The 21,618-nt window shown below is 45.7% G+C and overlaps 3 protein-coding genes across 8 annotated transcripts in view; 1 reads left to right on the top strand and 2 right to left on the bottom strand.

The window, feature by feature from the left end:
* The window catches only part of LOC118507493 (V-type proton ATPase subunit d 1-like), a 131,490-nt gene that overhangs the window by 32,206 nt on the left and 77,666 nt on the right, over positions 1–21,618 (top strand). Inside the window, exons 1-3 of one of the 6 annotated variants that reach the window (XR_004905655.1) lie at positions 12,420–14,665; positions 15,559–15,594; positions 20,166–20,207. Coding sequence is in view for 5 of the 6 variants with exons in the window: in XM_036046017.1 (XP_035901910.1) it covers positions 13,605–14,648 (1,044 nt within the window). In the remaining variant the exon portion in view is untranslated. Of the gene's footprint in view, positions 1–8,869; positions 9,006–12,419; positions 14,666–15,229; positions 15,595–20,165; positions 20,300–21,618 lie in introns of those variants that run through there. The other 5 variants (XM_036046022.1, XM_036046021.1, XM_036046020.1 and 2 more) reach the window with 5 other exon arrangements.
* Positions 5,182–8,567, bottom strand: LOC118507492 (alkaline phosphatase-like). The gene is made up of 3 exons (XM_036046016.1): positions 7,650–8,567; positions 7,402–7,582; positions 5,182–5,947 (listed from the first exon to the last, which is right to left on the bottom strand). Exons 1-3 carry the CDS (start codon positions 8,526–8,528, stop codon positions 5,310–5,312), a joined length of 1,698 nt encoding a protein of 565 aa, XP_035901909.1. The 5' UTR covers positions 8,529–8,567; the 3' UTR covers positions 5,182–5,309.
* Positions 15,586–20,104, bottom strand: LOC118507491. The gene is made up of 7 exons (XM_036046015.1): positions 19,769–20,104; positions 19,522–19,679; positions 18,557–18,625; positions 18,215–18,313; positions 17,849–18,009; positions 17,565–17,679; positions 15,586–17,491 (listed from the first exon to the last, which is right to left on the bottom strand). The coding sequence occupies exons 1-7, from the start codon at positions 19,851–19,853 to the stop codon at positions 16,145–16,147; spliced, it is 2,034 nt and encodes a 677-aa protein (XP_035901908.1). The 5' UTR covers positions 19,854–20,104; the 3' UTR covers positions 15,586–16,144.

Below are 21,618 nucleotides of genomic sequence, written 5' to 3'. Positions count from 1 at the left end.
TGATTCTGGGCCAGCAAAAAGGACTGCAACACTTGATCCTTTTACTCTTGCAGCACAAATCTTGAATTTCGCTCGCTTCCGGGAAAGTCTTCGCTTGCCGTGGATGCTTTTAACTGTTATTGGTCTGTGTCCGCCGACGGATGAATCGAGGGAGAATGCGCCCCCCCCCCCCCCTTTCCCTCGTTTCCTCCCTCCCATCCCCCATGCCAGTGACAGGTGACAGGGCACACAGATTTCAAGCGTCAAGAAATAATGAGCCTCAGCGTTTGCTCGGTCAACCTTCTTGGGCAAGCTTGGCGAACAGAGTACATCGATCCGCCGGACGTTTAATCTTCTCCCGGATCCGGCCGGGGATAGTTTGTCGCCGCACCGAGGATAAAAGCGAACCGGCGTGCACGGCGCCACCTAATGAGCGCCTAATTAATCAACCGAACGTGTCTCGCAAATGGGAAGCATCTGTGTCGGGTGCTTGATGCCGATCGGTCCGCCGCAACGGAACGTCTTATCATGATCGAGGTTCAAGGTTGCCGGCCGAAGACGCGCCGCGTACCGTGCAGCCGTGTGGTTCATCAGCACTTCAACAAAACAATTAGTTCCACTTGGTCAAGCACATTACACGGCAGTGGGAAAATGCCGTGCACACGCACGTTATACCCGTCATTGGCAGCGTTTGGGTACGATCATGGGTATGGGCACGCCATTATGACCTAGCCGGGAAGTTCTTCGCCGTGGTAACATTGGTAACGCAAGGACACGCCTAACGCCTGTGCAGCCCTGACGCAGTGGCGATGTGATTTCGCAGACACCGGTGCAGCATTATACCAACGGTATGAATCAATTTGCATATCTAATCAAGAAATGAGCTTTACCGGACATTCGGACAGCACTGGATTATCTATCGCTTCACAGTTCAGTTCACGCTCAGTGTGTCGACAGCCACGGTACGGACCCACCAAGCCGGTCGAGACAAAGGAAAGCGCAGCCGAGCAGACCGCAGATGATGATCCCTTTGGTTTGTGGATCGCACAATTCCGTAGCCTTCCCTTTGGCAAGGTCCCTCAATAAGCAACCGTTCGTCTTTATCACCGACCACCGAAGCAATACCTGGTGGTTTAAATTAATCTGCGAAACGTCATAGCGTCCTATGCGCTTGGGACAGCCGTTCAAAGCTCGCTCCGTTGATTACTACCAGCCGCGGATGGACCCCAGCTGGAACATGCGAACAGTAAACCAACGCAAGGTAAACAAAATCATCTCCCCGTGCCTGCGTGCGTGCAATGAATCCTTGTTCCCAGCTGCCGATGTCAGCGTGTGTACTCAAAGGTACGCTGAGTTTCTTGGCTCGCCATGCTCGAGTCTTGTGTAAATAATGTCAACTGATTGTGACGTTACATGAGTGGAGCAGCTTTCGAGCGCAGACGTTGGACAAACCGACGTGGCAGTGCATTTTGCTAAAGATTTGGAGGATTAAATAACCCAACACTAACCCAAACGCGCCCAACAAAACCCGGTTTCCCCGCACTGACCGGATGCATGGCTTGTGTTGCGCGGTTATTTCATTACACATTGGATCAAAGGCTCGGTTTCAATTCGGCCACCTATTTGCATAATCGTTTGCTCATCTTGCAAAACGGAAGTGTTTGAGGAGTTGGCAGAGGAGAAGTCGCCGCCAACATCGGGCCCGCGTCTCCTAGCATCTTGGCGAGATTCTGCCGTGATAAACCGACACCGACGCGGGGGTTTGTGTGTTTGATTCCTGGTGCTGGAATGTGTGTCGATAAGCAGTACAGCCAGGCTGGACGGGCTCAAATGAGAAAGAACGGGCGAATGGTTTCGATTCCGTTCAATTTCTCGTTCTCGAGAATTGGAGATTGAAGGAATGGTATTCATCCGGGAATTTAGTTCAATTAAATCGAAATTCTTATCGTCTTCTATTCGCTTGGCAGACAGTGCGGTACTCCATATCGAATCAGTGCATTCTATTTTTAGATGGTGCGGGATGTAAGAGCTCCTTCGCCCGCCAGCCAAGTTTAGCTGTTCTTTGTAGTTTAATTTATGATTTCAATGTATGCAGTGAGGCAAGGAATGAATGGATGTGCTATCACGATTTCATAAACATGCGCCTTTGAAGATGATTGAGGGTGTGTCCTTTATTGTTTTGTTCTTCCGATAAGCAATTACTTCAGCAAACAATTATCAACATTTTTTGGGAGCTAGGACATAATGTATCGTGATTCTAAATACACACAAGATAGAGGCAAACACAGACGCACAAACACTTAACAGCCTGGAGGCAAACAGAATATTCAAATGTCCAGTAATCAGGATTAATATCTGTCACTACCTACCTTCTCTTGAGCTTGTTTATTATCATCTTTTGATAACAATATTCAATGCTTTTGTTGCAAGCTATTGTATATTTTCTTATATTTAGTATTCATGGTCAAGCAATTCCAATGAATGCATCGAAATGTAATCCAGAACATGAAGCTATTCTGACCAACAGTTAAATAGCTATAGTCTTATTATCTTCAACACATACACATCCCACTCTAACCATGATAAAGACCATCTTAAGCACAGAAAAATAATAATCCTCTCTTACATCTTCTTTTCCAAAGACTTAATCGTTGCTCGTTTAATATGCTATGATCCAAGGATAGCAGTCATTTCAATTCGTTTCAAAGGATACGGTTTTGATTTATAAAATGTTCTAATGATTTTGCTCACTCTCTTTCAAACAAACAAATAAAGCAAATTGCAAAAAGACTCTGATGACAATCGTCATAAAAAAAACCAACCGTTGAGCTTTGTTGTACCACTGAAATGCTCAATTCATGTCTGTTGCTGTTACTTTTTCGAGTACTTTTTTAAGTGTTTGCTTGGTGAACCTTTTCTAAGAGTATGTGTGAATGTAGTATAATGATTCCACTGCCATTTCGTGCTGGTGTGCGTTTGTGTTGGTAAAGGACTGACCGAACGAACGCGTAGTGAAAACGAAAGCACAATTTTAATTACATGAAAAGAAATCATCAACTACGATGGTGCGCTTGAGTCCGGGCGCCAGGGACAAAAACCCCTTGCCCATCGGTGACGAAAAGATGGATGGATTATCAAAGAACCAAAGGGGAAGAAAGGATCACACAGTATGGGGCGAAGCAAAAAACAAAAAAATAGAATTCTAAATCAAACCGGATCAACCGGTGCTCGGGAGATTGTGCATCTGTAGACTTGGTTGTTTTTTTTTTCTTTTGGCGTGTTGTGTTTGTCTGGGGTGGTCTGGGCACCCCTTTGGCTACGGGCGGATTGCTGCCATCAGCTTCGTTTTGTTCGCTGATGACTTCATTTTAATTAAGATCATTAATTATGATTTTTAATATCAAACTTGGAAAGCCCCAAGAAAGCGCCGAACCATGGATCCGGCCCCCGACCAAGCACCGAACGGTGTAGAGCTGGAAATCAAGCACCAAGCGAGCGTTGTTTGAACGCTAGCCTTCGTCAGCCCAAGAGCCGTTAGCCGAGCAAGAAAAAAAGGGTATAAAAGCTGCACCCGACGTGGACGTCGAGAACGAGGCTCGCTCGCTTGCCTCCCCGTCTTCGATGGTTTTGTCGAAAGTCTTACCAAATTGTTCGAGTGAAAGTAATTGATCTTATGCTTCCTCTTGATGGGGAACGCTCGTCAAGAGCTGGTCGGATGATGGAGCAGCGATAAGTTAGGCACAATTTCACGTCACTGGAGGGATTGAATTACGCGATGGAAATGTATTAATTTGTCTGCACTTATAGTAAGAGTGGTTGTGTGTGTGTTTGTGTGATTTGTACAAGAAGTGATAGGAAGTTCTTTGAAGTATGCTGTCGGTCGACTCATACTAAAAACTTATACGGGATAGAATTTTTCTAAATCTCGTGTACTACCATCGTCACATATTCTAGCCACAGTAACATACAAACATAAATCAATTTCTTAAATCAAACCCCACAAAACACCAACCAACAAGAGGGGGAAAACCTCACCAAGAGTCTCGTGTTTTCCCGCTGTAGTGAGACCAATAATTTGTTTCATGCTGTGCGAAAACGGCATCGGAAGAAGCGGCGAGCAAAAGCTTCCCAAATGCCAACGCAATCTGCACGTATCGGGTACGGATTTGAAACGGCGAACAGCAAAACTTCTGACACGCGCAGAATGATGGATAGCGACCTGGGTCGGTAGGTGTGCCACGGGTGGAGTTTGAGTCGGATTAGCGGTCAGTTGTTAGCACACGAACACGTTCACCTAATGGGAGGCTGCTAGTCGCGTTAAGGGAATGGTCATGTCTATTTGTGTGCAAGTAAGTTCCAAGTTTCCGACCGAGTTCGTTTTCTCCAGATGAATTCCCGATCATCATCATCATCAGAATCACCATCGTTCGGACAATATTCGTAGAAAGTGCACACGATTTTCGCACAGGAAAAGCATTTAGCAAAAGGTGGCCGTGGCGTCGAATCGATTGATTGCACCGAGCAGCGGAGGTACTTCATTAGGCGATCCTAATTTCCCGCCCCGGCAAGGAAAGTAGCAGCACCAGCAAGCATTCGTCCTAGTGTCGTTTTGTTCTCTCGTGATTCCACACTGGAAAAGTTTCCATGTGCGAGGGGTGGGCCCCGCTGGATGAAGAAACTTTTTGATTAATTACGGTTTCGCCGGGCCTACAGGTGCTCCCAGAGAGCGCACCACACCGATGGCCTGGCCGATCGATTACCGTCCGCGTTGTTGCATGAAAATAGCAAAATGGCGCACAAGAATAGAAAGTTTGCGATGTTTCTGACGAAAATCGAACAAGGAAGCTGGAGCTGGACAAAAGAGATATAGAGAGAGAGAGAGAGAGAAACAAAATGACAAAAAATGGCCACGGGGAGCTGCGTTAGGAATGGGTGCAATCAAATATTTAAACGATCACATTGTCCTCCCAAATACTCCCTCCAACCGTTATTTGGTCAAGAATCGGCTCCGAAAGTTGGCTCAACCCGAAAGTAAAAACTGTCGTTTGTTATCGGGAAAGTTGTGCCTTCGGTTTTTGTTTATCGGCGGGGTGTCGTGGTGGTCATTCACCGGGTTTTCACTTTGCATAGGCACCGCGCAAACTCATCGGTGCTGGTATTGGTTGTAAATAATATCTCGATCGTACATTTTGCAAGCCGTTACAACGAATTTATTGCCATCTCGGTTTTTTGTTTGTTTGCCTGTTTCTCATTCAAGCGTATTATCGAGTGCTTGGGGTTTGGTTTGACTTAAATTATCCCCACGAGGTTGAGTTGCAGTGTCTCGAGTGCTACACGCAGCAAAATGTCCTTGTTCGCAGGTATACGATCACCATTAGCATCGCCAGCCAATGGGCCAAAGCTCGCCGAGGCCCAGCCGTTCCACCGCGTAAACGTTCGCGACAGGCGTCCGATTGGTGGAACGTATCCGGCCCGAGACAGGTGGCATACAGCAGCCCGTGTCCGATGACGTGCTGCTCGTACAGACCGCTGAAAATGTGCGACCAGGGTCCTTTGGCAAACACGGCCACATCGTCACCACCGTGCGTCTCGTCCTCGTACGGTACGGCGGCCGGATACGTGAAGTCGGGATCGTGATATCGGTCCCGCATGTCGTCGGGATTCCGACGGCCTCCGGTTTCGTAGAAATGGTCCGCATAGCTCGGTCCGTTCGCGTAGGTCAGCGTGAAGAACGGCATCCGGTCGAAGCGCGCAAAATCTCCGGTCGAAAGGATATCGTTCCCTCGCACCGGATATCCTCCGATCGTGAGTGTATGCGAGTGGTCCGCCGTAGCAAGCACCAGCGTGTCCGCAAACCCGGCGTCGCCCAACTGCTGCACGGTACGCTCGACGGCCCGATGTAGCTCCACCGTCTCGTCCAACGCCAGCTTAGCCAAATTATCATGATGTGCGTGATCAATTCGTCCACCTATTCATCCGTACGAGACAAAAACAGTCTTTATCTGAAATCCCCCAACCTCAGCGATAGGGAAGCGACGGAAGCGAAAGATGCGAAAGAAGCGTCGGCATTTTGACACGCATGACGGGGTATCGTTTCTAAAACAATGCTGACTTCTTCCGGCCAGCATGAACCGGGCGCTTTGGGCCGCACATACGATTTGAAAAATTGAATCACTGCACCATTGCGAATGGCTCGTTTACCAACCCATTGCACAGTGTGGCAAGGATCGAGAGAAAGGGTTGACGACGATTGCCACGGGTGAGCACTGCATCAATCACGTCAACTTGTCATCACGTTGGGGCTGTGCTGTGGCTGTACAGACAGAACCCAACTGGCAACTGGCCCGAGAGCACGCGCACGATGCGTAGAAAGGAAGGAACAACGGCCCAAGTGTTTCGGTTGGGGAATGTTTAAATGGTTTAAAGGCTCTTTATCGGATAAGCTCTGGCCATCAGGGAAATTGGTGTGCCACCTCCCGCCTGCCAAGATGTAAGCGGTCGAGTTTGAGTGACGCACACTTTTTTGTCCGCGGGATGGTTGCGTGAAATGAAGGGGGATAAAAGGTCTGTTGGCAGAAAAGTGGGGAATCGGTTCCAATTGAAGCCATCCGATGCAAAGCGATTACTACAACTACTGTGTGCTGTGAACTCGTATAAATGTAAGGCAGGCTTACAAATATACAAGCAAAAGGAAAAGCGTTTGTAGTTAACTCTTTCGCAGTGAGGCATTTACATCCAACAGCACTGGGTTGTACTTTGCGTGATATATTATATTTGCTTCAAGCACCGCTGCCATTTAGCTAATTTGCATTTGGTGTCAGAGATAAATACATGGGTAACAGGCAGAACTTGTTACCGGACTCTACTCTACTGCTCAATTGTGAATTCCGTAGACCCTGTAGATTCTATTGGGAAAAAATATTAACCAAAAATCGTAAAAGTTAACGCTTATTATGGTAGTAACTGGAGTTGTACAAATAATTTAATTTTTATCAGTATCCAGAGTGCCACAATTCAGAGTGCCTACAGGGTTTTACATTTCAGTTTTGACTGGCTACACACGCTCGATTAAAAAAAACAGGTAAAATCAAGTCAAACATTATTTTGATTATTTTTTTGAACAACTGGTGATAAATGAGATTCAATCAAAATTAGGAAAATTAGGTTGAATTAGCCGTATGGAAGTGGTACTTGACATCTCTATTACGAAATTTGGAATAAGAAAAGAATGAAGAATTTGGATAAGGAAACGGATAATCATTTCAACAGAAGCTCCCAAACTTGGAAAATATAAAAATCCACTCTCTCACAAAACATGACACCCGTCTAGTTGCCAAGAAACCAGGGTACTAACACTGCCAATTCATTTTGCACATGCTTTGATAATTAACGTCTATCAACGTGTAACACGACTGCACCTACCTTCTACCAGCAGCACATATCCACGATCGTTGCGCTGCAGTATTTCTAGCGCCTTCAGTGTCATTTCTTCAAGCGAAGGTTCCCGCTGCTGGTCTGCCAGCAGCCTGTAAGCCATGTGGTTTCCGCTGAACAAACCGAACAACCGATCGACACGCTTGGGCTGGACGGCAAGCAGTCCTGCCTATGAAACGTTCCGATAAGGTGTTAACATTTGCAGCGAATCTAGCGGGTTGCTTACCCTTGCTTACCCGGTCATGCACGAACTGCGCCCTCAGCTCTCGAGCTGCCATCTGCTCAGTCCACTCGTCCACGAGATTGCGTCCGTCAGTGCGGCTGCCCGGTGCACCATTCCTATCGACCGTTCCAGTCGGATAGAAGTGTCTTGACCCACCGCCAAGCGCGACGGTAAGGTTCGTCCCGATGTCGCCATGAATCAGCTGAGTGGCAATGTCTACACAGCCCGGAGGTAATTCCGTATCATCTTCCCAGTAGCGTGCCCCCGAGACGGCATACGCAACGGCTGGCGTTGCGTGGGTTATGCGTGTGTTGGTGACGATGCCGGTCGAGCGACCGTCCTCCTGGGCGTACTTCAGTATCGATGTCAAACGGTTCGACTGCTGCAAGCTGAGCGGACAGTTCCTCAGTGGCACATGACCACTGACCCCGATGGTGCCATAATTGTTCTTCACCCCGGTCAGGATGGCGGCAGCTGTGCAGGAAGAATCCGACACCTGATAGTTAATGCAGTACGTCTTCGCGAGTCCCGTGTATGGGAATGTTTCGAAGGAAAGCTCCAACTCCTCGCCGCCCATGTACATGCGTGTGGCAGCGAGCGTCGGTATTGACAAGCCGTCTCCCAGGAAGATGATTACGTTTTTGGCCACGTTGAGGTTTTGCTTGCTGTGCTCCAGTTGAAGCCGTAGCCGATCCTGTCCGGTCGCTTGCCAGTATTCGGGATCCTTTTCTCGGGTGGGTCCCGTAGGCGGTACCCAGTTCGGGTTATCCATCGGATGGGTTGGTTCCGCCCTGGCGACCGTTACAAAGGCCGACAGCGGACTGCCGGACACACCATGCATGGTGACATGTGCACAAAGGGTAGCGAAGAGAAGCACGCAAATTAGAGCCATTATTGCGGTCCATTCGGCAAGTGTTAACTGACTGACACGGACGGGCACCACGGCTCTGCGATGGTATGTGGTGGTACCAACTTGAACTTCTCTCTCGCACGGTCACTAATTGTGTTTTGTTTTGTCCGTCGACAAAAGATAAGCGCGTGTACACCTTTTATCGACCCCGTTTAGAGATATCTGTAATGTGAGAATAATCTGTTTCGAAGAGTAATTGCATCTGGATACGGACGGTGCAGTGTGGCTTAGCGTTTTGCTCCAACCTTATCTAATGATTAATGTTTGCTGGCACAATTTTATTCTGTTTCTGTGTTTTTTTTCTCTTGTCCATTTACTTCCAGATGACAGTATCGAATGCAACGCACGTAACGTTACGAAATGTGGGTTTTAACTTATCCGGTAACTTTACGTGCGAAGTAACGGCGGATGCACCTTCGTTCTACACGGGAGTTGCAACAAATGTGCTGACAGTAGTTGGTGAGTAGCAGTTGGCAGCTGTCCTGTTCTTTCGATGACTTATACGGTGCCTTGACTTAGATAACAAAACAAAATAGTGATTGTAAACTGGTATAAGTACAGCCGAGGTGAATCAGTATTTGTCAACTGTTTATCAATCAAGATATTATCATTAATCGTAGGAAATATTGATTATGGGACTTCTGTGTTTTTTTTTCTCATTTGGAGGCATGTCTCAGCAATCGTGACCTCGGGAATACTTATAACTGTCTTAAAGAAGGCCTCAATTATAAATAATCTCACAGAGCACGAGTCAAGTCCAGCATATAGGGGGCCAAGTGATGATGATACAGCGTGGACTAAAACCTAGGTCGGACATGATGAGGAGTCGTACAATATACTACAATAATTTATACATAATACTTTTTCCTTGAAAAGAGTAGGTATTCATCCTGTGCCTTACTGGCGAACATAGCATCGCCATCTCGATTTGAGACACAGCAAGCTTCCACTGCTCATGTGGACAGTCTTAAACGATGTTACAAGCCCATGGGAGTCTTGCTTTTTGTCTATGGTCTAGCGCAGTCTAATTTTCTGCACCATTGTAACTTCTACATACAGTTCGAAGGTTCTTCTTCAATTATTGTTGCCCCAAATGCAGCTGAGAGGGTTTCTTCAGTTATGATAGAGCCCATGTCTCTGAAATCTACTTACTTCAAGCGTACTTATCTACTTACTATTCAAGTGTTACAGCAATTTCGCAATTGCAGTCGCAATCTGCAGCAACAATCCTCTGTGAGGCTCACCGTATTGTGCCGTGGTCTGCAAATCCATTATTCCGGCCGTTCTGGCGGACGTATCAACGTCTCAATTTGGCCCTACCACGTCTCCTCTGTCCATGTGGACGGTCTGAAAAGACTGTACGGGCTGGGTCGTCCGGTGTCATTGTCATAACAAGACCAGCCTACTGGAGTCTGGCGATTCAAATCCACTGTACGATGATGAGATCACCGTCAAACTCGTAAAGCTCGTCATTGTAACGGCTCTCCCATTATCGTTCCAAACATATGGGGCCGAAAATCCTTTTTGCATATCCTTATCGAACGCGGCTAAAAGCTTTCAGTTTTAAACAGGGTCCATGTCTCAGAGGCGTATGAGAGAATTGTGGCTTCGTCGCGATTTAGAGTGAAGACGTTTCCTCAGGCTGTAGTACGACCGGTTGGCTGCCAGCACACTTGCGCATATCTCAACTTCAATGTTGTTGTCGCTGCTGACTTTTGACCCCAGATAGGTGAAGTTTTGGACGACTTCGAAAGTGCGATAATCTGTATGTTCATCTACTTTGCATAGACCAGTCTTAATGAACTAGACTGCTGGAGGTGCTACCATCATTTCGGGTTACGCTTTGGTAATTTATTTAATAAGGTTTAGTGCCACTGGCTCGATCCTTTGGGGAGCTTCTGCTGCATAAGAGAGCCTTAACCCTATTATGTCTAGGGCATCAGCATATGCCAGGATCTGGATTGACTTATTGAAGATGGTCCCCGAAGTTAGAGTATGACGAGTTAGTATGAAGGTACTAGCTATACATAATCGATTTTGATCCAGCGGAAAGTGTACTCCAGGGCACATACATGACGCTTATTAATATCTTCTGTTTTTTTATCCTGGGTATTGTCCACTTTATCAAGAGTATTATGTGTACTCAAGATGTTTTACGATGTTCACTTTTCATTTTTGTTGCATTTTTACTAGAACAAGAATAGCGCCAATAACTCTCCAGATCGGTCTGTCTCCAGCGATTCTCAAAACTAATTGGAAATACTGAAATTCCTCTTTAGATATGATGAATTTGTGGATTAATTACATAGCACCGATAATCACAAAAAAGACGCGTTTCCCAAGCGTATTTCAACGTTTTTACAATGATAATTTAACAATTTTGCCGTGTATCTCTTAGCAATGGTTCAACGAAAGAAAAGGTGCTGTTTTCATCAATCTTTGTCGTTTTATCTCTCACTTTCGATGACTTCAGAAAACGGAAACACATTTGCATTAATGGTTTTTCTACACGCCCACTGCCAATGTGTTCCTCCGATACGGCGTGTTCCGTAGCTCATTTTTAGCTTAAAGCGTAAATTTAGAACAACACAGCAACGAAAAAAACCAACGATCGTTGGATAACTTTTAATTGCATTCTTGGTTCATTTCATTTTGTTCATTTGAACATCGTACTTGACCCCTGGGAACCGAGCGCGACGCGAGCGAAGAAGTGTGCGGGATAGATCACACAACAAAGTGTAGTTTAATTTCCTTAAAATCGATTTCTCGAAATACACCTTCGCTGAACATATTTCACAGACTCCGACCTGGAAGCTAGAGTTGGGCGTGGAGAGGCGAATGGATAGTAAAACGAAAAGCTGCAGATTTCCAGTGCTATCACGTCTTTGACGAATGGAGCATAACGAAATTGTGCTCTGTATGTGCATTGGGAGCCACTAACAGCGGCATATTTACTTTACGACTTGAAATGTTTCATTAATTAATTTCTGCCCACGATCCCTCGCGTTCGCGCTCCCTTCTCAGTGCGAAGGTCTCCTCGCTGCAAAAAAGCATACCAGCAATACTTCACTTCAGATGACTTGCACCCGCAGGGTGTAAGGCATTGGTGGATGAGATGAAATGAATTTGTATTTTCTTATAGCTCCTCCGCGCGCGAAAGGGAAGCTAACGGTTCGTGCCGCTTCCTGTGACATGCTGAAGTACGCATTAACTGATGTGAAGCGCTGTAATGGCGAATAAAAGGGAGCAGTATGCGAATGAGTCTCGCGAGTTGCGTCCACCGATACGCTTGATGATGCCCACCACAAAGGGAATGAAACTTAGCTGACGGATATTGGATCCATTTGTTGTCATCTTCCAATCGCGGGGACCATTTCATTCCATGTGTTTCAGACCCAACGAACCAACGAACGAATGAATTTGTGTGTACACACCTGCACTGCGGTGGAAGTTGTCGTCACGAAGGGATTTCAGACTGGCGGGGCTGAAGAAGAAAATGGAGTGCAGTTTTCCTTACTTAATAAATTGCCTTCGTTTGGTGGAGGATCGTTCGTTCTCCGAGCAGTGTATGGCGTCCGTGCAGTGCCGACAATTTCAGATCCGAACGATCAATTCGTTGACGTCAAGAACTAAAGCCGGAACAGGAAGACACATCATTCATGAGATTCGTACCAAAGCGGCACGTACTGGTGCGCTGCTGCCCGACCAACACTGCCGGCTGACATCATATTTCATCGCGGGCTGGGATTTCATCAGGCTGAAGGGCGAAGCCTTCGCCAGTGGTTTCGGTAGCACCGGCATCCAGCAGCATCCAGCGCTGACCGACCAACCGCTTCATCGTAAAATGATTTGATACGTTGACAGCGCCGACGATTCTGGCGGATTCGGTCTTTCATTTTCAATTCATTGCTCACCGCTCGAGCGACGACAGACGACCGCTTGCTGGTTGTGTGCGCTAGAGCTCCTGTCGTCCAATTCGCTGCCGTCAAATGTGCTGGAAAACGGACGCGACACAAATGTATTTTAAATCGTCTTCGTTAATTTATCAACAGTAGCATAATTTATCATCTGGCGTTGTGCGGCGCTTTTCACTAGTATCATAATTAGTTCGCATTAGTGGAGCCTGGAGATACGTACGGGTTGTGTTGGGCCGGGTTCACTTGTCGCAGCTAAGTGATGATGTGTACCGTTTGTATAGCAAAAGTCAATTTATTTGAGATGTAGTTAAACATATTTGAAAGTTGAGTTTAAATCGCGCCGGAATAAAATTAAAAAAAACTATTCTTGAAATGATTTACATTTTGAGGTTTAGAGACGGTGTTGACCCTATTCTCCGAAACTTCCTCGAAGATGAGCACTACATCTTCCAAGATGTGTGATTCTACCAATCCAACTAGTAAATGTGATTTAATCCTGGTGTCAGGATAATATATCCGGTACGTTATAATACTGGAATGGGAGTTCATTCCAAGAGACTTATTGTAAACGTTCTTTGTAAATATTGACTATATTTTTAAAGATTCTTGGAAGTTTTGCTAAATTTATTAAAGATCATGTAAATCATTTGCAGTACACTTCCTTTACTATCTCTCCTCCTCCGGCAATTTCCCTTTTAGTGTGATCGTTTTGCGAAGGCGCCATGTTTTCTGTACACAACCATAATTGTACCACACGTACGCAGCCATAATGTGGCGAGGCTGATTTTCTATTAACCTTGGGTGTGAAGGCTGTCACTTGAACACAATTGTTTACATTGGTAATCGGCATGTTAATTTTTCCCGTGTCCCGGGAGTTCGAATCCGTATTGCGGAGATCCATTTTGTGTCTGATGGGGACAACCAGTCTTGAATCTTTGGAGACGGAGTGTGTGCAAGTGTAACCGTTAAAAACGACCAAAAAGTGTTGATAACATTAATAACTCCCGTGCAGTTTAGCTAGTGTTCTTGCAAGTCTCATGGTGAAGTAAACAAAGCAGGTCATGAATACAACGCGTAGTTTAATCACGTAGTTTCGCACGTAGTAATAGGGCCCTTGGTGTAAACTTAACCTTCCCCCGCAATGGCTGGCTCTTTGTTTAATATCGACAACGGATACTTGGAAGGCCTTTGTCGGGGTTTCAAAGCCAGCATTTTGAAGCAGTCGGACTATTTGAACTTGGTGCAGTGTGAAACGCTCGATGATTTGAAACTTCAACTGCAGAGCACCGATTACGGGCCGTTCCTTGCTAACGAAACATCCCCACTAACTGTGTCCATAATCGACGAAAGACTTCGTGAAGCACTGCTGATCGAGTTCCGACACCTGCGCAACCAAGCCGTGCAACCATTGGCAGAGTTCCTAGATTTTATCTCTTACAGCTACATGATCGATAACACGATCCTGCTCATTACGGGAACGTTGCAAGCTCGCCCTACACCGGATCTCGTTGCCAAGTGTAATCCGCTTGGGCGATTCGAACAAATGGAAACAATCAACGTAGCACTGGCTCCGGCCGAACTGTATAACGCGATCCTGATCGATACACCACTCGCTCCCTTCTTCGTCGATTGTATGTCCGAGCAGGACATGGATGAAATAGACATCGAAATCATGCGTAACGCACTGTACAAGTCGTACCTGGAAACATTCTACCAGTTCTGCAAACACGTGGGCGGAACCACGGCCGACGTTATGTGTGACATACTAGCATTTGAAGCGGATCGTCGTGCGATCATCATAACGATCAATGCACTAGGGACATCCCTTCCCAGAGACGATTATGTCCGCCTGTACCCATGCTGCGGCCGCTTATTTCCCGATGGATTGATGGCGCTAGGACGGGCGTCCGACTACGAGCAAGTACGATCGGTCGCATCACGGTACTCCGAATATGGAGCGCTGTTTGAAGAGTCTGATCACGCTGAAGGACGATCACTGGAAGAAAAACTGTCCGTACACGAAGCCAAACTGCACGTGCGCAGCTTCATGCGTCAATTCCATTTCGGTGTATTTTATTCGTACCTGAAGCTGAAAGAGCAAGAGTTCCGGAATATTGTTTGGATTGCCGAATGCATTGCACAAAACCAGCGCAGTCGTATCGAAAATTATATTTCATTGTTTTGAATGTTCCGAGTAGTGCGGTGAGTTTTACATCAGTACAGTGCACATACATTATCTACAGTACAAAAAGAAATTGCATATTAAGTTTTCCCTGCTTCAATATTATCCCTGTATGGTCGTCATGTTTTCGAATGCCTAGTTTGCTCCAAAATCAAACCGGCATTGTTCTATCAGTCAATTTTCGCTAGCCAGTACTTAATAATTTTTCATACTTTCATCTCATTCTCTGACCGTGCTGTCCGTGCACGGCTCTGCTCCCGTCCCGGTAGCAATTTGTTCATTCATTGTGTTCCGAAGCTATCGCATCACAAATGTACTTTTGTGCGTGGTAGCTTATATTAAATGGTCACAAAAACTTTGCGCTGGAAATGTGTGTGTGTGGGTGTGTGTGTGGCACAGCAGAAACACAAACAATTGACCCAAGTCCCAGTCCGAAACGGTACGGCGAAGGCCCGGTACCCCTGTGGCGGTTTCGGAAATGACAGCATTACAGCAGCTGACTTCCGTCCGGCGCTGGAGAATTTTAAATCATGCTATGCATTTCCCGACAACATCATTAAACTTTTTTCTTTGTGCTCCGCCAGACGCCAGATTCAATGCATTGTTTCGGAGGCTACCTCGAGCTTTTTTTGTTGTTTGGAACATGGGATTTTTGTTTTAACTCAACCCGATTCACAGACCTGGATTGTTTTCTGCGCTTCCCTTAGTGACCCGAATCGGGTTTGCCCCCTTTTTTTTTGGTGTCTGTTTCTGGTTGACGCAAAATTCGGGCCGGGACACACATATCAACATGCGTTGTTATTTGTCGTCTTCGGTTTCGTTTGCTGTCCGTCCGAGAGAATGGGGAGGGAAAAAAGAAATGTGGTTGCCGGTGCCATCGATCGAGTGAAGTGAACGCAAATGTTGTTTCTAGGAACTACTGGCTACAAACATCCGGACAAACAATTTGGTAAGCTCGCAAACAAACAGAAACTCAATTTTAACAGATTCGCTGGTTTCGAAATTTGGTTTCCTTGGTAGAGAATTACGAATGTACGAAGCCACTCAAAATCCTGACAGCAAAAATGTACCGGTGAGCTTGAGCATTCGGTGTGTGGTAAACTGTGTGCGTTAAGTAATTTCCATTCAAAAATAGTACACCAACTTGGGCCAGCGGGGTGAGCGAATAGGTTGCTGGGTGAAAAATGAAAAAAACGTCAGCTACACGTGAAAAATGATGCGATAAATGTAATGTGTATTGCGGTTTTGAAAAAAATGATTCGCACGTTAAATTTGAAATGCCGGGAGGCTTTCGTTTTGTCCGCATGGCCCATTGAATAACATACATGGCTTGTAGAACAACGGCGTCTTATGATGTACACAAGCTTCGTTTAATGGTTATGTGTTGTCATGATAAATGATGTTCGTGGTAGGTATGGAGCACTATTGTGTTCAAAAAATCGCCCGGTTATCTTTTCCTTTTCCCTTTCGATCAGTTTGCTTAATCTGATCGGATCAAATTAATCAATACGGGGACACAGAGCCTCTCGGAAATTGCGTGGATATATTAATCCATGCTGCTCTACAGCTCGCTGTGCCAGATAGGCGAGAAATGCATCCCGGACCTTTTCATCCATTGTGCAACCGATGCCTGGGATGGGAGATATCTTGCATTTGTACGTGATGCTTTGATCATCCGTTGGAGCGAGTGGGATCTTACGCTGCACACAGGCAATTTCGATTGGATCAGTCTGGGTCGTACCTTCGCAGGCAGTAGGCAGCAGGGTATCCATTGAAGGTGTCGGTAAAATGGCACTCGGTTCGGCACTCTCCCCTTGTTCGTCGTCCGCATCTTCCGAAGGTTCCTTAACTGGGGGTGCTGGCGCTACCAGACCAATAATCATATTGTCCGATATTTTTGCCTCCAGCAAGTTCGCATCAACATCGATACCGCTCTCGCCGAAAATGCTGAATATCTCTTTCTGCTGTGGCTCATTGCCGTTCGCTTGTAAGGCGTGCTTGAAGCTTTCGCTGACGAAAAAGTTATACAGCTCATTAATGTCCTTCACCTCCAGCTCGCGGCTTTCCGCTTCCTTCAGGAATGACTGAAGTTTCTCGTGATCAGCGGGCGATAGAAATTCCTCGCTGGAGTTTGATTTCTGCTCAAGAAAGTTGGCTATCGAACCCACGGTCAGTTCACACTCGCCGTCAATGATGGCCTGGTCGATGGAGCACACAACCTTCGAGAGGATTTCATTCGTGATGAACGCAGCCGAATGTGAACTGACGCTCATCCTGGCCCGCAGTGTAACGGGCAGCGAGAAGCTGGATTTACGACGTTCCCGTGCAAAGGTAGCACCGGGATCGAGCTCCAGCGTGTCTTCGTAAAGGTTCTCCATCGAATAGGCCGAGACGGAATCGTCCGAGATGGAGGTAGAGCTTTGTTCGACATAATTGAACGATTTCGTGCGAGAGCAGTCTTGTGAGAAGAGATACAACATTAACCAGGGTGGTCCCATTTCCTTGAGCAGTTCCTGACGTTCCTGTTCCTTCAGCTTGCAGTACTCGTCTTCGCTGATAGATGCTTTAAGTTCCTCGATTTGTTTGGAGCGTTCTTGCGTTCGTTCAAGGGCAGCTTTCGAGAGGTTTGTTTCGCTGACCATCGAAATGACCCCATCGCCACGAAGCCGTCGCAGCATGACTATCACACTGTCAAAGTCGGGCGCTCGGCGGAGAACTTCATGTGCATCCGTGTCGTCGCCGAAAAACTTAAAATCAGATTCAAGCCTCGAGGGAACGGCCGACGGTTCCGAAAGTTGATCGTTGTCGCTGATGTGGATGGTCTGAGATAGCGCAGAATTTTCATGCTGCAAACAAAAAGTTAAACCAATAACAACGAACAAGGAAAGGTCAGGTACACAGTTTGCGAACCTCACTCACCTCTAGCGTGGCACGGTACTTGTCAATAATGGCATTTTTAAATGAAATTGTTGACAAAACTTTCGGCAGTGTAGGCGGCATCTGTTCCTCCTCCAGAGCACCGGTATCCTCATCACTTTTTGTGTGTACACATTCATGCATGGGACGATGAGTGAAGAGGTGTTTTTTTTATATATAATAGTCAGTTTTCGTCATGTGGAATTTTGCCACAAGCGATCCTGCAAACTACTACTACTGCCTAAGGCTGCTTCTACTTTTGTCACTGCAGTGGCAACATAACTTACAGAACTTTCCTCCCATTGACAAACTTTTGAGCGGAGCCGCAATCTAAATCGGCCACAGCGAGAAAGCACTCTCGGAACATCCAGAACGGTATCGACGCAGCGCCACCCTCCGGATCCTCGGTTAACATTTCACAGATCATTTCTGCGGTTCTCGCAAAGTCCTGGGCATTAGTTGGTAGAGAAGGTTGGTGAATCTGCAGCATGTCTGAGCAAGCGAGCGTAGGCATGGGATCCACCCGTAAAGCATGGCAAGACACTCTCTCTTTCTGGTATTTGAGCGCAGATAATTGAGTGTCTTCGGTACCATTAAGGGACCCCATCATAGCCAGTATTACTACCGTCATCTACCGACCGACCGCTACTTACTTTACACAGTTGACCAATGAAAACGGCAACAATCTTCAGCCAGTGTAGCTGGGACCAATTCAGCATGCGAAGCAGTGACAACACATTCAATAAGTCTTCCTGTCTCGATGCGTTGAGCAACCCAAAGGGTAGTTGAATAGTGGAATAGAGGAAGAGATTTAGGAATAGACTGTGCTAGTGGCTAGCAAAACCAGTCAAACAGGACCGGCATCCAACATGCTAATATATGAAGCATGTTTATAAACAACAATGAATACTCAGCGCATGTATATCTGTGTATGTTTGGGAATTCATTGTTGTTTTTGGAGCTAACAAAATGACCAATAAAACAACGGTTCTTACTTCCGGAAGACATAAACCTTCCCACTTCTCCAAAAGGATCCTCTTGTGCACGTAATAACCTTTACCAAGCTGTTCCGCAAGTTCTCCCCGACAAGGCATTGGGGCGATGGCAAACATTAGCCCAGCACAGAGAAAATGGCACCGGAATTGTAGAGCATAGAAGAAGAGAGATAGAGAAAGAAAAAAGAATAATGTGAGAATCTAGTGTAAGATGGTACAAACTACAAGTAGTCGAGTCCCCGAGATGATGCGGTCGTGCGGTTTGCGAAGGGGATGTAAGCGGAAGTGGCAAGTGGAGTGGTCTAGTTTTGCATTTTGTTTGCACAATGCTCTCCGCCCTTTAATATGAGCTGGTGCAAGTGTGCAATGTAAATCGTTGTTGCAGAAATGTAATGAATTTGTAGTAGTGGCTGTTTTTTGCGGTTTAAAAACACAAGTGCCACTGAAGTGCTGTCTCTAGCAGCGTTAGCAGTTAGGGCGGGACAGAGACAGCCAGAGAGACAAAACACGAGAGAAGGACGAAGTGTAAAAACCTTGTTGAAGATTTACTCGAGTTGAGTGTATAAAAACTTAATCATGCATTTAATTTATAGCTAAGCTATTGCACTATGCATACAACGTAGACGCATTACGTAGAGCGCATTTAAGAGATGGTACAGTGCAGAAGACTGTGCCCTGAATAGTGTACAGTTAGGGGGAACGATTATCTCAGGCACTGTTGATAGGACGACGTCTTTTCGATAAGAGGGCAAATGGGGAAAATTGTTGAGATCGGGAAAGATGGGAAGGTGAGCAATAAATTATGAGATGAATTGCAAACATCGTTAGCCACAGTGCACAAAAATCCGGGGACACATCGTTGTACGTACTCAACAATAACGGCAAAATACCGACACTGTCTCTTGGGTAGTTGGTTTCAATAACCTTGACGTTGGACGGCGAAGTTGCCTCAAGTTCACCTTTACCTGATCAATTAGTACTCGAACAATTCCAGCGGTCAGGGTTCCACGACGCTCCGGTGGCTCGTAGCGCGACTTTACCGGCGGCTGAACACTGAGCGCCAAACATCGGAAATATGCTGCCGACCATCGTAATAAATCAAATGGCTGCGTTCGTATGACCGCTGTGGAAGTACACACAAACATGTAAAACCGATGCACCCGTTTTCTGTGTGTGCACGCGCGCGATGATACCCGCAACTATTTAACAAACCTTTAGCGTATTGCTTAAGAGTAATGTGGAAATTTTCGGGTATTACAATCTGCTCCGGACAGTAGATTTCTTGAAGAAGCACCATTTTCGTCGTGGACCTCTGGCAAGCGACACGGAATCACCCAAAACTCTACCATCCACTCACGGAAAACTGTACAAGCAAGCAATCCTTTTGTGTTTTCATCCACGCACTTGCGCCATTGCCTACTGCTCCAGCCAGAGAACGCTACCAGTTTGTTATGCACCGAAAATAAACTCCCGTTGCTACGAGTTACGAGCGTTCATTCATTACTATTCTACAGCGTCTCCTAGTAAAGTTGGTTGGTGTTGGGTTGGTTCCGGGATAGGTTTTGACGTTTCTTTTTGTTTGCCGCCGCCTCGCGGCATCTCTTTCCAGAATTGCCTCACTCACCGCCGACCCTTTGGACGGAACACACCAAATACGACCCTGGTGATATATTGCGAGCTAACTGTTCTACCCCACCATCGAAGCCCGGTGCCACGATAACGTTTCTGCTGAACAGCATGACGGTAAGTACTGTGCACGGTTCAACCACATTTATGGGTATTTAGGAGGATGCTTCCACTTGGGTGAATTTGGTTATTCATTTAGTGCCGGAGAAAGGCGCTAGGCGCTAGGTATTTATGTGAGGTTTATTAATAACACTGCTTAGAATCGCTTTCGTTGATTGATACTTGTGAAGGATTTTTTTTGCTAATTTAATTGTTATGGAACTGTTGGTATAAACCGTTGACGAAAATAGCTTTTTTGTACAAAATATAACTTTATCTCAAAGCATTGGCTATACCTTCGATTGACGACAAAATACGACTTATAGCGCTTTAAAAAATATGCTACAAGCTCTAGCTGTGTAGTAATACGGCAAAGCCATTCTTCATGAATAAAAAAAATCACTTTCCGTACTAACGTGCTAGGACCGAATCCCGAGGATTTTTCTTTTATTCCAAATAGCTTCGACTCGTACACAGTGATCTCATCACAGTGAACATTTAAAGGAAGGATATCTCACCTTATCGTTGTATTTTTTTTTTTTTTTTCGTTCGGAAGTTATTGAATCTAAACGATAACATCAACAATCTGAAAAGAGCCAAAACAAATGTAAAACCTGCAAACACTTACCGTTCAGAATAACCGAGCAAGGTTATGCGCAAATGATGTTATTAAATTTTATATTTGATGAACAATATTACTTCATGGTCTCACTTATGTTATTTTTGTCGGAGTGGCAAAATGAAAGTCATAATGGATTTCCAGGTTATCTTATTTTTCAAAGGAAACTCCTAATTGTTTAAACTATTTTTATGATATTTCATTTATTTACATTTAAACTTTTTACATTTTACCAAATCACGTGGTTTTGTTTTGAAGCGATGGTGTGGTTATATCCAGCGCTGTATTCTTCAGTCCTTTCATATCTGCTGTAATCGAAGAGTGAGCACTCGCCCTTAAGCATGGAGTATTGGAATAGTCAAACGACAATTATTCAAAAACTATTTATTGTTGTTGAGCCACATGCAACAGTTCATACAATCCTCACGCGGGACCGAAAGCACGATGTCGTCCTGTGTTCAATAGTGAACACCCATTGAATGGGACGTTGTTTGAACTAAGAATGATGTTTACACAACACACGAATTCTTTTCTAGAAAGAAAAAAAGTTCCCATAATCTACAAGATCCAGAACACGCACCTTAAAATGATTGTTGGGATCGAACAGGCAAAAAGTAAACACGACCTTCCTTCGTCAATTTACATCGTACACTTTCCATTACTATTCAGCACACGTGTAATCTTTTACATACGCGCTGTTTGTAGGGGATGCGATGGG

The sequence above is a fragment of the Anopheles stephensi genome, chromosome 2, assembly GCF_013141755.1.
Source record: "Anopheles stephensi strain Indian chromosome 2, UCI_ANSTEP_V1.0, whole genome shotgun sequence".
Classification (NCBI taxonomy): Eukaryota; Metazoa; Arthropoda; class Insecta; order Diptera; family Culicidae; genus Anopheles; species Anopheles stephensi.
This window is presented reverse-complemented; position numbering and strand designations above follow the sequence as displayed.

Bases quoted from the DNA above. Each gene is read 5' to 3' on its own strand.
- LOC118507492 (XM_036046016.1), bottom strand. From the start codon at position 8,528: ATGGCTCTAATTTGCGTGCTTCTCTTCGCTACCCTTTGTGCACATGTC. The intron at 7,583-7,649 runs GTAAGCAAGGGT...AACGTTTCATAG, and splicing joins CGCAGTTCGTGCATGACCGG to GCAGGACTGCTTGCCGTCCA. The intron at 5,948-7,401 runs GTAGGTGCAGTC...ACGGATGAATAG, and splicing joins ATATGTGCTGCTGGTAGAAG to GTGGACGAATTGATCACGCA.
- LOC118507491 (XM_036046015.1), bottom strand. From the start codon at position 19,853: ATGGTGCTTCTTCAAGAAATCTACTGTCCGGAGCAGATTGTAATACCC. The intron at 18,314-18,556 runs GTAAGAACCGTT...GCATCGAGACAG, and splicing joins AAGGTTTATGTCTTCCGGAA to GAAGACTTATTGAATGTGTT. The intron at 17,492-17,564 runs GTGAGTGAGGTT...TTTTGTTTGCAG, and splicing joins AGTACCGTGCCACGCTAGAG to CATGAAAATTCTGCGCTATC.